The sequence below is a fragment of the Sceloporus occidentalis genome, unplaced genomic scaffold (assembly GCF_023333645.1).
Source record: "Sceloporus occidentalis isolate IW3139 unplaced genomic scaffold, rSceOcc1.0.p SCAF_6, whole genome shotgun sequence".
Classification (NCBI taxonomy): domain Eukaryota; kingdom Metazoa; phylum Chordata; class Lepidosauria; order Squamata; family Phrynosomatidae; genus Sceloporus; species Sceloporus occidentalis.
Window position 1 is genome coordinate 32,898,306 of NW_028316986.1, and position 16,575 is coordinate 32,914,880.

The 16,575-nt window shown below is 38.1% G+C and overlaps 1 protein-coding gene across 3 annotated transcripts in view; it reads left to right on the forward strand.

The window, feature by feature from the left end:
* LOC149310582 (REST corepressor 3) overlaps nt 1–15,127 on the forward strand; it is a 40,438-nt gene extending 25,311 nt beyond the window's left edge. For 2 of the 3 annotated variants that reach the window (XM_089529248.1, XM_089529249.1), the window contains exons 6-12: nt 2,862–2,986; nt 4,971–5,049; nt 6,755–6,973; nt 8,023–8,100; nt 9,245–9,302; nt 11,699–11,937; nt 12,428–15,127. In XM_089529248.1, coding sequence (XP_089385374.1) covers nt 2,862–2,986; nt 4,971–5,049; nt 6,755–6,973; nt 8,023–8,100; nt 9,245–9,302; nt 11,699–11,937; nt 12,428–12,772 — 1,143 coding nt within the window. In that variant the 3' untranslated portion in view covers nt 12,773–15,127. The remainder of the gene's footprint in view (nt 1–2,861; nt 2,987–4,970; nt 5,050–6,754; nt 6,974–8,022; nt 8,101–9,244; nt 9,303–11,698; nt 11,938–12,427) is intronic. The other variant, XM_089529250.1, reaches the window with a different exon arrangement.
* The last annotated feature ends 1,448 nt before the right edge of the window (nt 15,128–16,575 follow it).

Consider the following 16,575-nt stretch of genomic DNA (forward strand, 5'->3'; position numbering starts at 1 on the left):
GAAAAAGCCTGAGAGAAGGACCTCTCCTGGGGATCTCAGAGCCCGGGCTCATATAGGGAGACAAAGGCCCCATACAGACAGGCCAAAATAACGCTGTTTGGAGGTATAGAATCATAGGTATGCTGTTTAAATGATGCATGTGTCCTAAGAGCCCGGAAGCTGTGCCAAAGCCATGATCCAGTCCTAAGGACTGGAGCGCAGCTTCCCGACTCTTAGGATGCATGCATCATTTAAACAGCATACCTCCAAAGTGACCCAAAGCAGCTTTATTTTGGCTTGTCTCTATGGGGCCCAAGTCTGCTAAATAGCCTGGACCTGAGCCATATAGGGTTTTGTAGGTCATAACTAGCACTTTGAATTGTGTCCAGAAACAAACTGGCAGTCAGTGAAGCTGTTTCAACAGGGGCATTGTGTGGTCTCTTTAACTTGCCCGAGTTAACAGCCTGGCTGCAGCTCTTTGGACTAGCTTAAGTTTCCGAATACTTTTCAAAGGCAGACCCAAGTAGAGGGCACTACAGTAGTCCAAAGAGGATGTAGCCAAGGCATGCACCACCGAGGCCATATCCAACGTCTCACAGAATGCACTCCTTTTCACTGCAGAAACCTGGGCCTCCAGGTTCAAAGCTGAGTCTAGGAGTACCCCCAAACTGCTAACCTACATCTTCAGGGGGAGTATAACCCCATCTAACACAGGGCATATCCCCATTCACTGCTCTGCCTTCCGATTTACTTCTGTACTTACTTCTTTTGAGTGATGGAAGCAGCTGTGTCTGAAGCAGACCATCCTAGCATGGAAGAAGAGCAAGTGTAGCCTAGCTTGCTCTGTTGTAATCATGCTGAAGTTGAACTTTTGAAAATAATCCCCTATGTAGTTTTTCCAAAATCTGTGGGAGCAAACAGACCTTCAAGGAGGCAGTTGGTCTGTAAATAGGCTCTCCTATCGCCTCCTGTATGTGACACCACTTGGTCCCAAGTGCAAAGCATCTTGGTCTCCCATCATGGAGGCCAGTGAAAAGCAGCAGTTGCCATGCCGCTCAGGGACAGCAAGTTTCTTTTATTAAGCTTGGGGGAAATTACATCTGAAAACTCATATTACAAGAGCTTAGTCTTTAAGATGCCAGCATTGCTGTCAAATCTGAGGAGGAATCCTGGACAAGGAGCCATGTGCTGGCATTGTCACCCCTGTTTCTTCCTCCCTCCCTTCTACCTCATTCCCCTCTTCCATATGTGTACTTCTCTTACTTCTTCTGCCACACTGCTGTGACTTTGTTCACTCCTACTTTTCCATGAGCTTGTCAGGCAATAGTGGGAAATGGTCCTCTTTTCTTTCTCTTCAATTTTTGTGAGGTTGTATCAAAGCTTGTGATACGCAGACAGGGCTTTCAGCCACTTACCTTCTTCAATTTGCCCAGACTGCCTTTGGGATCCAAAGTAGTAGCGGGTGGGAGCCCTTGTTAGCACTTGCTTTTCCACACTTTACTACAGCTTTTCTCCACAACCTCTCATATGTCTCTTGCACTCAGGAGCCATTTGGGGGCCCATAGGCTCACAGTCCTTTGGTCTTTTATTTATTTATTTATTTATTTATTTATTTATTTATTTATTTAGGTATTTATATCCCGCCCTTCAGCCCTAATGGCTATCAGGGCGGCTTACATTTATTATTATTTTTAACCAGACAGTTCCCTGCCCGCAGGCTTACAATCTAAAAGACACGACACAAAAGGAGAAGGGAATGGTGAGGGGGGAGGGGATCAGGTCCAGCATTCTTCTCTCCCTCTGAGGCCTGGACCAAGGCAGATGGACCGGAGGGAGGGCTCTGCTTCTTCCAGGCAGGCCTGGTGGAGCTCGCCTGCCTCTCTCTCCCAGATGCCCAGAGGTATCACAAGCTGTGACAGAACTCTTCGGAAAACTGGTCATACCTTTATTTGTGTAATAGTTTTATTTAGACAACAAATTAAAATTGTAATTTTATTGGGCAAATTCCACACTTGCTCTGCATTTTATGACTGTACAAGAAAACAGCAACATAAATGTTGTTTAGTTGTTGAATGTATATAAAACATACTGTGAGATGGAAACATTTAGTGACAGGGAGACTATCTTAAACATTTCAAAGAGAAAACTATCTGCCAAAAGCTTTTGAATGAATTAGGCGAAGAAGAAAAAAATCCTGTTTTAGTCACTTCATCAAATAATTACATGTATAATTACAGCACTTTAGAAATAGTTTAATAATAATAATAATAAATAGTAAAGAAGTCATTTTTTAGAACTGTAAATATAGTTCATAAGTTATTTTAAGTCACATAAGTTATTTTAAGTCACATTGGTTCTCAGGGACAGAATGGACATTTAAACTGCTTGACTGTGACTGAATCATATTTTCTGTGTAAAATAGCTCTTTGGATTGGAATAGTGTTCATCCCTCTGTAGTACAAAATGAAAGATTTTAAAATGTGACATTTCACAGAAAAATTTTTTGTAAGTTTTTATTGTAATAGATGTTTTCAAGTGTGAACTTTTATTGCTACTGGAAAGTGCATGTTTATGATGATTTAAACATATTTGAATTTCCAATCAGTCAGTCACATTCTTTGTATTCCTCCTTTTCCCCAAAGGTGGGACTCAAGGTGACTTTTTTTTTCCTTTTTAAAATGTAAAAGCCTGCTTTGTAATTTTAAAAATTTGCTTTTTAAACCTGGGGGTCTAGTTTGTTTAAAAGATCTTTTATACCCTTATTGTAGGAGCTTAAATCTTTGCTTCACTTTGGTATAAATGGGGATAAATACTAAAGTTCTACCATATTTCATTCATAGAGTTTATAACCAGTGTCTACATATTGTGTTGGAATGTTTTAGCTTCCAGACAAGACTATTGCAAGCCTTGTAAAATATTACTACTCATGGAAGAAAACCCGTTCTAGGACAAGCTTAATGGACCGCCAGGCTAGGAAACTGGCTAACAGAAATAATCAAGGTGACAGGTATGCAACACTGCATCTTTTTTTTAAAACCAATATACTAATTTGTTGGTGCATAGAAATTCATTTGTCTGTTTTCTTCTCGCTTTGTCATTTATTAATATTTAAGGCATATTATTCTCTACTATTATGTACTGTATATATTCATGTATAAGTCTAGAAATTTAGGTCAAAAAATTGACCCCAAAAACCTGAATCGACTTATCCATGGGTCAATGTAAGTACTGTACCTTAATTCTTATTTAAAAGAAGAAACCATCCCCTGGTGAAAAGCAAGAGTATAATCTGTCTTGGAAGCACTGATTCCCTCTACCCTCTCATCTATCCAGGCTTAAGACTTGAACACAAAGAGTTATGTGTGCTGGAATTTTGTAAATTCTTTGACATTGTTTTGCTTTGCTTCATCCTTTAGATCCTTTGCTATATGCCCCTAAGTCTTATCCTCGACTTATCCACGAGTCATATCAAAATCCATAATTTTGTCCCCAAAACTTATTCTCGACTTATACATGAGGTCAGCTTATAGTCGCGTATATACGGTATATGCTACTGTTAGGCCATTGGCAAATTGTCGATACATTAGTGAGAAACCTTTAACTTAATCACAATTAGAATTACCAGGATTACAGCAATAATCAGTTTTCCCTATTGACAAAAGTATGCATGCACAAAGACTTGTGAGATATAGCACGTAGAAACTGAAGGAATCTCTGTCTCTGTCCCTCTCATACATACTCATAAACACAAATAGATGGATGGAAGTTTATGAACATCTGCAGAAAGCAGGGTGAGGAATCTCCAGCATGTTTTACCCAGTGCAGTATTTCAGAGTGGTTGCATGATTATGCCTTGTTGGCCTGGAAAACACTTCTGTGTAGAAATATTTCTAGGTGATTTCACATAAAAGCTTATTAAACTACATCTGTACACAGTGGTTTACAGCTTCTCCCAAGTATGTTTATCCACAATTGCTTTTGTTTACGATGGTGATAGATGGTGACTAACATTTGTGTTTCTAGCTATTACTGTATTTCCATGTTTGGTTGAACTGGGACTTTTGAAACCTCTTCTTCTGAAGGTGTACCATGTTCATAATTGAGAATTTTTTTTTGTTCAGCTACCATTACAGTTCCAATGGCAGGGGTTCTTGTTTTCTCCCCAAAACCCTTTTTCTAGATGTGGTAATGGTATAGTGCATTGAATGCCTTCTCTTGATGTTGAGAAGAGGAAAAGTTTAGGTGGCTGAATTAATCCTGATGGCTGTTTGAAAAATCCAGAGTTGGGCTTTGTGTATAGAATAAAAAATTTACCGTAATTTCAGTAAAGTGTACACACACACACACAGTTGGCCCTCCACATTTGTAGATTTCTCTTTCCTGGATTTGATTATTCACAAGTTCGCTGTTACTTAACTACCTCAAACATTTTGCCCCCTTCCTCTTCCCGCAACTCTTCGTCTCCTGTCAAGGACCAGCTCATTAGTCCCTTTCCCAGCTTGCCAGCACAAGCCTTCAACCAGATTTTAAACCCCTTCCTAGCCCATTGACCTCCTTTACCTCCTTTAACTGAGAACTATTTAATATATTTTTAATCTTTTAACATTTTTGAAATTATTTATTATTTTAAATTGAATTTATTGCAAGCTTTCCTGAGATTTTTAGATATATGCCAAATACAAATATTTAAATAAATGAAATGGTTTAATATAGTTTGAATATGGGTATGTTACCAGAAAGGTTTTTAGTATTTGCAATTGAATTTGCTACCCATGCTATTGAAATATAGAATTCTGATTTTTCTTCGATCAGTGTTTGAAAACCAGTAAATGGATTAATTTTGTAAGAATCTGTTAATCTTGTTGCATTTTAGCATGTAGTGGTGACTTGTTATTATAAAAAAAATATGCCTAAAAGCAGTAGTTACTTTGGCAGTCAAAAATAGGGAGAGGTGAGAAGAAGCAAGTTCACTAATCTGTTTCTTTCTTCAGTGACGATGATGTGGAAGAAGCTCATCCAATGGATGGAAATGATAGTGATTATGATCCCAAGAAGGAAACTAAAAAAGAGGTAATGAACAGTTAATGTGCAGCAGCCCAATTATTAACTTAAAGTATGTGAGAAATATGTGGTGTGAGTATAGCAGTCTTTGGGGTGAAACAGACTGGCCAACAAAGCCAAATTCCAGCCAGCTTGGGGGCGTGGTGTGCAGACAACGCATACCCCGAAGATGCCCAGAAGTTGGCTTCACGCCGCCTGGCTGCCCAGACATGGGCTGACTTTTGGACTCTCCAGCAGTGCAGCATTTACCATACCGCCATGGCGAGGCGGAAAAAGCCAGCAATTTGACAGTTCTTTTTGGGCCAGCAAAAAGGAGTATTGGGGCCGCGGCATGCAGTTGCTACAGCCCAATCTGGCTTTCTCAGGGGTGGCTTGAGGCAGTATGTTCTGCCCCCTTATCTTTCAGTTGTTGTGGTTCCCATGTCTCTCCCTTTTTGATAAAAAGCCAGAACTTTTTTTAGTAGATGTTTAGTTGATGATAAGTACCAGTAGAATTGTTTTAGTTTCTAGTCAGTAAATGCCTTACTAAAGTTCCTTGACTTCAAGGACAGCAGGGACTCTTTTGTTGTTAGAAACTGTGCAGTGAAAAAGAGAAAGCCTGTCTTTGTACTAGCAATCAGGCCATGATGATTGTTGGCATTTCATCCCACTCTACCAGCTCTTGTTCATCATCCTGAAAGCTTTTTTCTCTGTCCTTGACCTTCCCACCCCCCTGCCCTTTTTCCAGCCAAAAAGGGATGAATTTATTATCCTGTGTGCAGGGATCCCCTACACTGTTTTAACTTTAAAAAGTATTTTAAATAACAGAAATGGACTTTTAACATCTTCCTTTGTTGCTATTGCTATTGTTTTTGCTTGGCATTTTTGGCTGCTGTTTATAGGCTCCCAAGGACAGAAAACTGACCCCTAGACTTTTCACATTGGCACCCCTTGGTGCAGTGATAGAACATGAATGAGGATGAAATGAGGAAGTTGGGACCTAGAAGGACTGGGGAAACCTGGAATACTGTCCAGCCATCCTTGTATTCCTCATCCATCTTTGTCTCTGCAGTTTCAGATTTTCAGGGATTAACTATATGGTGTATTTTTAGCCTCTGCATAGGCTATCTGAGCCTGCTGGTCCCAGTGGAGATGGGGCCCTTAAACATTTACTTGATTTTTTTTTTAAAAGAGAAACTTAGCTGCATACTACATTTTTTATGTCTTGGGCATTGTAACTCCCAGTAGATTTCACTTATAAGCAAAATCTTGCAGAAGGGTAATCATGTTCTTTTTTGATATCACAGTAGCAATTGCCAGTCATTAGAACTGTCTGACTTCACAGCCTAGCCCAGATATTTAGGATCCTGAAGCTCTCCAGATGTTTATGAATTACTTCTTCCATTATCCCTCACCGCTTGCCAGGTTGAAAGTTGGTGAAAATTGAAGTTCAAACAACATCTGGAGTGCCACAGGTTTACCATTCCTGACCTAAATCATTCCCATCTTAACCCCACTTCTATGTTTAGACAGACTGAAGTCCTCTGAACAGAGATTTATAAGGTAAGTGTGCAACTTTCAAATTAGAACTGAATAACTCTTTAACTGTGGATTAAATGATACAGGCTTTCACCTGATATCTTAATAGTGTGAATCAGATGAGCAATTCTAACACTTCTTTTAGAGCTGCAGAACTAATATTCCTTTTTATTTATTTTTTTACATAACATTTTAGGGGAGTAATGAGCAGCCTGTTCAGTCCAGCAAAATAGGATTGGGCAGAAGAGAATATCAGAGTTTACAACATCGTCATCACTCCCAGCGGTCTAAATGTCGTCCTCCCAAAGGCATGTACCTAACTCAAGAAGATGTAGTAGCAGTTTCCTGTAGCCCCAATGCAGCAAATACACTTCTTAGGCAGCTGGATATGGAGTTAATATCATTGAAGCGTCAGGTATTTCAATAGGTTTTTATTTTTGCCTGTTTTTAGGTTTCTGTCTTTTTCTGTTTCTATGTGCTTTGGTAGGCAACCATGCATAATTGAAACATTTTCTTTAAAGAGAGACTGTCAATTAAATTTTTGCCTAAAGTGCGCAGTCCTAGTTAATAAAAGTAAAGTTGTAAGCCAACTCTTAAAGCAGTTCTGGAAAGTTGTAAGTCAATTGCTTGGCAAAACAGTTAGTTTTCTTGACAGTTTATAGATTTGTACTTGTTGAGTTAAACATAAAGTTGTACTAGTTTTGAAATAGGGATGAATGTTATTGAATGTTGTTTTGAACTCTCATAATTGGATTTTAACTACTTAACAATTTTTAAAATGCTTTATATGATGTCAGCTTATTTGAATGATAGGAAGAGATAGTTTACAAACATATATTGTCTCCTCTGCTTGGATGAGGTCCATGCAGTTGACTCATGCCCTGTTGCCAGAGCATTTCATGACAAGCAAGATGTGGCATTTGGGAGGGTGGTGCTGTCACTATTCCTGGCATGACCCACCATCCTTAGTTCGTATAGCTTGGTATTCTACCGTATGTGTAAATCACTGAGACCATGAAGAACAGGTTGCCTATCTGTAACTGTGGTTCTTCGAGTGGTCATTTCTGAACTCATACAACTCCCTTTCCTCCCCTCTTCATGTCATCCCTTTCTCCAGATGTCCTGCACTGCTTATATGTGTGTTAGTGAGGGGACGGGGTTACCACCAAAACACAGCTCTAGAAGCTTCCAGAGATCTCCATGTTTGGCACAAAACGATCCACATGTATGAGTTCACAGATGACCACTCAGAGAACCACATATACAGATAGGCAACCTGTTCTTGTGCTTAGTCTGTGGAAGCAAGTGAATGCTTGTCTTTCACAGGCAGAACTCATCTTTTCAGAAGTGCTGTGTCACCTCAGAGAATTTGATTTGACTTATCAGCTGGTCACTTAAGATTAGGTTTTACACATAATTTTTGTAAGATAATTTTCATTCCTAATTTCCTCTTTGTTGCACAAGGTTCAGAATGCTAAACAAGTTAATAGTGCACTTAAGCAGAAAACTGAAGGTGGGATAGAAGAATTCAAACCTCTTGAGGTGAGTCATTGGGAAATGCAGGTGAATTGTCAGTACTGTGGTGGAAGCTAAGTTGCTTATGGTTTATCAAGACACTATAGTACATTCTAAAGCAGTTCTAAACTGAGATGTTTTAAAATATTATTAAAGCTAATATGAATTTTACCAGGACTGTAATGTATGTTTTTATAAATTTAAATACAGTGTTTTCATATGTGGCATAAATAATGTGAGAAATTCCAAAACAGAATTTAATCTTTGTCATGATTAAGAAGACACATAACCTGAACATGACTTATGATCAGTAACCCACAAGACAGAGAAGAATTTTAGACTTTTTGAAAGGATTGTTTCAGTTTATTTCCTGCTTCTGGTTGCAGTCATTAGTTCTGGTCTAAAATTCCAGGTATGCATGCAGCACTCTGTGAGGGACAGTCTATCCAATACTCTTCATTACTGGAATGCATCATGCCAGCATTTGAAATTGCATAATGTTAGTTTTTCTGCATTGAAAAGAATAGAGGACAGCACTTTCTCACATAGGAGAAAGGCCCATTGCATTTATTTCTAACCCGCCCAATCACGAAGAATCTGGGCGGGTTACAACAGTAAAATGCATCAAGTTACAATAGAGTTTTTAAAAAATCAAACCCTAGACCTACCCCCCCCCATTCCCAGTACTAAAACAGAATTAAATAGTAATAGTATAAAAACATTAAAAACATTAAAGACATTAAACAAAAAATTAGGCAGAAAGATAGGCGGGGAAGAATAGACAGATGAGGGGACAAATATCTCTATATCTGGGGAGGGTAACTAAGTTGGAAAGGCCTGCCGGAAGAGATCTGTCTTGAGTGCTTTCTTAAAAGCGGTCAGAGTGGGAATGTGACGGATCTCCTCTGGCAGGTCGTTCCATAGTTTTGGAGCAGTGATAGAAAAGGCCCTCTGGGAAACTGATGTTAGCCTAGATTTTTTTTTTGCCTGTAATAGATTTCTTCCAGAGGACCTTAGTGTGCCTTACCTTTTATCTAGGTAGGACTGGGAAAGATTTCTGTCCAAAACCTTGGAAAGTAAATGCCAATCAGTGAAGACAATCTTATGCTTTTGCATCAATAATCTAACTGTGTTCTCAGGTTGTTCTATCATTCTCTTTCTTTCTTAATAGTCAAATCAAAAAATTAATGCCCGTTGGACAACAGAAGAACAACTTCTTGCAGTTCAAGGTACATTAGCATTCCTACAGTTTTTTTCCTGTGGCTATAGTTTTTCACAATCTGGAAAGTAATTAAAAAATGAATGTGTTGACATCTTTTCCATTAGAAAGAACATGGTATCTAGATTGTAGTATGGTAACTTTCAAAGTGTAATGAAAATAATGTTGTCTGTTATCTTATTAATAATAATGATTAATACCAGTGGATAATTATATCAAAGGTAAAAATACAAACTTGTAACATACTAATTCTCTATTCACGTATAGTATAGCAGAGTATTCCAGTGAACCCACATCTTACAGTCCTAAAATGATGATCTGTACAAGCACAGCTTAAGATCTTGGCCAATATTTTGTTTGTGATCAGCTGGCTTTAAGGTGCTCCGATGGCGTGCAGGGTAGCCAGCCCCCGTGTAAATGGCTGGGCAGCTTGAAGCCAGCTTTCGGGCATCTTGAGGGTGTGCAGCCAGCTTTTTATGCCAGTCTGTTTAGCCCCTAAACAGGCTTAGAGGTACACAATAATCAATCCTATAAAAGCAGTACTTCATTAAATGAAAATACACAGTTATTGTACATTTTGGATGGTTATTGTTACTATTTATTTATATCCAGATTTTTCACCAAGAAACAGGATTCAAGATGTCTTACAAAGTAAAACATGTGCTATGTAAATAAAAGCATTCAAAAGATTATCATTTAAATGTAATTAAGCTATTAAAAAATTAAAACAGAATAAAAATACAGTAGGGTTAAAAACAGTATAGTATCTGTTAAATGCCCTGTCTTTAAAAACAGTCAGTTCCCCAAAGACTGACAAAATGGAAAATCCTTTGCCTGTTGACAAAAGGACAGCAAGGAGGTGGCCATTCTAGCTTTCTCTGGAAGGGAGTTCAAGACTCAAGGAGCAGTCATCAAGAAGGCTTCCTCTTGGGTATCCCCACCAGAGGGGGAAGTGAAAGAGGGAAAAACAAAAAGAGAGAGAGGTGAGACAGAGGGAAAGGCTTCTCTTAAAAATCACAGAATACAATCTGTCAGGTATGCTGGACCAAAACCATGTAAAAACTATGTAGCTGAAAATCAGGACTCTGAAATGTGACCAGAAACAGGCCAGTGGAGCTGTCATAACAAGGGATTCATGTGCTTCCTGTAACCATCCATGGTTAATCTGAAGCTCTTTCAGCCAGATGAATTGTCCAAAACAACTTCAAAAGCAACTCCACATAGAGCTTGGAACAGTAATCTAAACAGGATGCAGCTAGATGTATTAGGCTTAGAGACGTCATTTTCATTATAGACCTTCATGCATCTTGAGAAAGAAGACTAAAGAGGGCAAAAATCACTTTGTGAATTAATCCTAATTCGGTGCTGACGCAATAAATCTTGTTTATAATTTATGAATTGCTAAAATTACACAACACAGAGATGACACCATTTAACAAAATATACTGATTACGTCATCAAGGTATGTTCCCAAGGTATGTTCACAACTTTTATTTTTCTAGCTATTCATCTGTAAAATCAGTAGTTTGTAATGCACAGTGGATCAGAATTCAGAGACACAGAAAATCAGCTGAATTCAAAATAGGTGTACATCTGAAAAATAAAAAAGAAGAGAATCTCTTAGCAATCACCTTTAAAGGGGGTGAGCCTTAAGTCTCATTCTTTTTGAAAATGAACTGGTTATTTAGGTGCTGTCTGGTTCAGGATTGCTGAAGGTAATAGGACTCATTTTTGTGTTGACATAGGAGTGGGACACTATTTAAATATTTGCTTTGTCCTCCAATTTCAAAACTATTTGGGAGTAAGTACCATTGAATTCATGGATGAACTTCCTAGTTCAGATATTTTGTGGTACGTAATTTAGTGAGGTTCTGGTCTCTTTAATTGTTCATATATTCTGTATTCATTGAATCTACTCCATTGCTGGTTTGTGCAGTCATTTCTAGTTAATGGATCCAGTTAATTTATACATTCTTGAAAACCTTAAATATGCAGAATTTGGAGCTCAGCTGCAATATTCTTCAATAAAAAGATGTGCTTCAAATAAAAGAAATTAGTCACATCTCTGAAAATAGAAACAAAAGTAAATAATAATTCAGAAGATGGATAAAAATATTCAGTTAGCTCACATTTCCTATAAAAATCAAACTTTGTTATGTTTAGAAACAGTATGTGCATTTCAAAGAGCTGAAACCAGGCTTCCATAACTAAAATTTCACTTAAAAGATTATCTGCAGATTGCCTTCTCCTTTTGTCCAGGCATCATTTGATCATAGTACCGAGCAGTTGATTACTCTGTAAACTCTTGGGTATATTATCCACAGGGGGTATCTCTGCGTATATGCATCATGCCGACTTCTGCTATTGACCTGAACCTTCATAGGTGTATTTACTTTGCCTTTTTAGGTGTCCGCAAATACGGTAAAGATTTTCAAGCTATTGCTGATGTAATTGGCAACAAGACTGTTGGTCAAGTGAAGAACTTCTTTGTAAACTACAGGCGTCGGTTTAACTTAGAGGAGGTATTGCAGGAGTGGGAAGCAGAACAAGGAACCCTGGCTTCTAATGGTGATGCTTCTGCTTTAGGGGAGGACTCAAAAAATACTATTGTGCCATCAGGAAAGAGCACTGATGAAGAAGATGAGGTGTGTTTTTGTGTACCTGATCTTAACTAAGCATGAGTTCAGGAATGGCATTAAACTTCATATCATAAAATGTAATATTTAACTTGAAGTGGAATGCTGAACCACCAGTTGAGGAAGTTTATTGCATCTTGGTACTTAGAGCAATCTACTGCTCATGTCCCATTCATTCAATGGGGCTTGTGTTAGCAGAACTTTTTAAGAACTGGGCTACCCCTCTCTCTCTTTTCCCACAGTTATTTGTAACGGAACTAATTTGAAGAAACATATAATTGCATAATACTGAATTTTTAAGGTTTTGTTTTTGTTTTTAAAGTGCATAATATTTCTCTTTCATTTTTAAGATGCTAGAAATTTGTTCTCAAAGAAAGGTTTCATAGCTGCCAGTGTGGATAAACCATCTGTGTTTTCCTCATTCTGGAGCAATGACAACCCAAACTGCATGATGTGACAGGATGGCTTATTTTACATATCTGTATTACTTTATTTATAGGCCCAGGTCCCACAGACCCCTCAATGTGTAGGGTCTTCTCCACCTACCCAGCCGTCTACTCCAACACCAGCGACCCCTGTAACAACATTGAACCAGCCTCCTCCATTACTTCGTCCAACCCTTCCGGCTGCTCCAGCTCTCCATCGTCAGCCTCCACCACTTCAGCAACAGGCTCGATTTATTCAGCCAAGACCGACTCTAAACCAGCCCCCTCCACCCCTTATCCGCCCAGCTAACTCCATGCCTCCTCGTCTAAACCCAAGACCAGCATTATCTTCCACTGGCGGCCCACAGCCACCTTCGCTTATTGGAATCCAGACAGAATCACAGACCCCTCTGCACTAAAGGAGTAGGGCTGAACTATGATAAATAGCAAAATTGTATCCGTGTCTATTTTATCTGAAATAAAGTGGGGAGGGAGGAAAAGCAAGCCTTCCATAGTATTTAATCCAGTCTTACACAAAAGAGAAATAAATGAATGGCCATCTGTATGAGAACTTCCATGCAGTAGATTGTTACAGCAAAACCAAGTCTATGAAGTCAGCCTTTTTGATACTGCTAACTTCTTTAGAAAGGTTCCGTGCACTAAGACTTCAACTGATTTTTACTCTTATTTATTTTATAAAATTCTTTATATTCAGCTACATGGAAGCAAACTATCTGGAAAGTGTAGGAGTTTCAACTTCAGTTTTGAAGTGGGCTGTGTAAACCTGATATATTGGGGAAATTGCTTTTACATTTTGCTATGTTAGGACCGCAGTGTTACTAACAAACCTGCCATTCAGATTTTGACAGATGATCTATCTAATCATACATTTTAGGATTGTATTTTCTAGATTTCTTTATAAATTATTTTCCTTCAGTATACCTGTTGGAAATATTTCATTGAAGATTTGCAAAGCTGTACAAAATAGGTTAAACCAATATTCCTTATACTCTGATGCAGGAAGCAGGATTTGCCAGTGCAAAATCTGTGTTAAGCAATGGATGAGCTGGCATATTTGCTTTATGTTTAAAACTTAGAAAACTTAAAACCAGTAACAATCTCTGTTGTCATGTGACTACTAAAATTATTATCTTCTTTTTTTAATATAATACCATTTTTTACCGGAAATTTTATTCTATTGTCTAATATCTGGCAATAAATTAGCAAGGAGTGGCCTGCTAAATTCTCTAGATAGAACAGCATTGTGGAAACAATCACACATTAAGAATGACTTAGTCTGCCATTGTTTCATTCTTGGGCTGTTCCAGTCTGGGATTTTTGATGTTTCTTGCTAGTGCATCACTTCCTCCCCCTTTTTTATTTGGTATTAAAACAGATACCAAATCATGCTTTACCTAAATCAGGAAACAGAACTAAAGCTCTGTGTTGGCTTGCTTAACTTGGTTTTGGATAAGAAAAGCCAGGCTATAGAAGTCTTCTGTCTCCTTGAGAAGATTTGCATTTCTTCTTTATTGCCCAGCTGACTTCCCCACTTTCTACAAAGTAGTGGTGTTTTAACATTCAAAGTTTAAGATGATTTCATGTGCAGCAAAGTTGTACCAACCTCTTATGTACTGCATTTTACAGTTTAAGTGTCAAACATTTTAGACTTATCCATGGAATGGAATTAGCCATTAACTCTCATTTTTTTAATTTAAAAGAAAAAAAATCTTATGTCAATAGAATTTTATTTTGTTTGTAGTCTATTAAATGCAAATGTCCCTTTGTATCTGTATTCCGAGTCACAATATTTAATTTCAAATACTGGCTTTTCACAGGAAGAAATGTGACAGTGTCATTTGCCAGATTTCTTGGTTCTTCATGACGTTAGAACTTTTGGTTCTAGGGTCAGTATTAACCCTTAGAATTTATTGAGCCTCTCAAACCTGTTTGTACATTTTGGAATAAATCTTTAAATACCAAACTGCTAACAATGCATTTTCAGTATTTAAGTATGTAGATCACGTTTCCCAGTGACTGTATTGTCCTTTTTGTCTTGTCTCTTGTCGCTAGAACTTCACAGTGTACAGAAGGTTGGGTGCTGCCATGCTGATGGCATTTTTAGACTATCAAACTGTAACTGGGCAGTTGTGTTTGGGGGTGAGATAGGTATGTAGTGTAATATTGCTTTACATACGCTATACCACAAAGTAACGAAATGTTTAGCATTTGTAGTACTGAACATGTACATAGCAAAATGTTGTCCTTTTTAAAAATTGTGTGCTTTCCAGATTATGTGCATACAGCTTGCACGTCCTGTTTTGGGTAGGGGGTTGTGTTAAGCAGTGTTTTTTGCCTGGAAGAGTGATATGCTTGCTGCTTAATCAAAGAATTAAAGTTTCCAAGGAATCTGTGTCTATTTTTATGTACCTTGTAATGGTTTAAAAATGTTTAGGGCCCGTATACTGTGATTCTCTTCTAAATTCATTTATATTTTTTTAAAGATTAGAAATAAAATTATATGATTTTTCATTTGAAAGGGGTTTTCCTTTTTGCCATAGTATTAAAAAATCCATCTTTGTACCATTGATACAAACCACAGTTCTATTCATTTTAGTTTACTTTTTGTCACTTTATGAAATGTAAAATGTTTGCACTCCCTTTAAGTTGGGCAGAGAAAATATTTCTTACATTGGTTTTGACAAATGTAACTTTACAGCACCTTTTTATGTACAGTTTTTCAGTTACAATAAAGAAATATAAAAACTTTTAAAGGAATAGCTATTTTAAAAGCCCACGTGTATATTTTTGACAAAGTTTGGTTCTGGCTGGAAAAAGGATTGGGAGTAGAGTAGATTGTTCTGCCTCATTGGAATTTAAATTAGAATTCTTAGTCGTGCACCTTTTAAATAATACGTAAATTAAATGATTATCTTGCTATATGAAGGCCAGCAAGGTCAAGTCAGATATGGCGATGCTCTCTTGGACCCCTTCCTAATAATTAATGGTGTGAAACAAGGTTGTGTTCTCGCTCCAACTCTATTTACAGTCTTCTTTAGCATGATGCTCCAAAGGGCTATGGCAGATCTCGAAGAAGAAAACGGCATTTATATACTAGAAGATGGAAAGCTATGAAGGAACAAGATACAACCCCTCAAGATAAAGATATATATTATCAAAGTCAGAATGATCCATGCAATATTATTTCCTGATTCTTTGTATTGTCATGAAAGCTGAATAGTGAAGAAGGTTCAGTGGAAGAGAACTGACTTATTTAAAATGTACTGGAGAATTCTGTGGATACCAAGGACTGCCAAAAAGGCTAATGAATGGGTATGAGTACAAATAAGGTTTAATTCTCCCTAGAAGCCAAAATGACTGACTGGACCTATCATAATTTTGTCATATGAAAAGTCATAGTTTACTGGAAAAGACAGTAATGCTGGGAAAAGTGAAGATGATAGGAAAAAAGAAAGCCCATGTTACAGAGGATGACCACCTGCCATCTTAAGTTGAACATGGATAAAACACAGATCCTGGGGATTCAGCCTGACTTCCTAGTGGCTCGACTTTCATGTCCTCTGTTGTCTTTACAGCGTGATACATTGGCCCTTGTCTCGGTTGCCTGGAACCTTGGAATCCTGCTGGATTATTGTTTGCCTCATACACATTTATTGGGGCAGCTGCAAAGACATGTAACTTCCATCTTTTGAACATCCGTAAGATCCCTAGATTTTTTACTGTCAAGACTGCCCATCTGCTTGTTCAGGCCTTGAATATTTAATAGTGCCATCCTGGTTGTTTTTTACCTCCCTAAATATATTTGCATGTCTCAGCTCCTTGTAGATCTCTCCACTGGCTACCAGTTAGAGCCAGGGCATATTACAAGCTTTGGTCTTGGTATGTAAGGCCTTGCGCTCTAACTTCCCTCAGTATTTGGCAGCTAGGCTAGCATGGTATGCATCGTCTAGAAATTTAAGAACTACAGGCAAAGGATTATTGGCAGTTCCACCAATGTGTATGGCTTTGTTGAGGCTGTAAGTCTTTCAGGACTTGAATTTGCATTTCTGGTACAGTCTTCCTTTGTACTCTGGCTGTAGGAGGATCTTGCTCTAAGGGTTGAAGACATTCCTCCTTAATTTGCTGGATTAAGCTGCTGAGTATGTATGCCTCAGGCTACTGAAATGAGTAACTGGTGGGGAATTTTACCTTTAATATATGA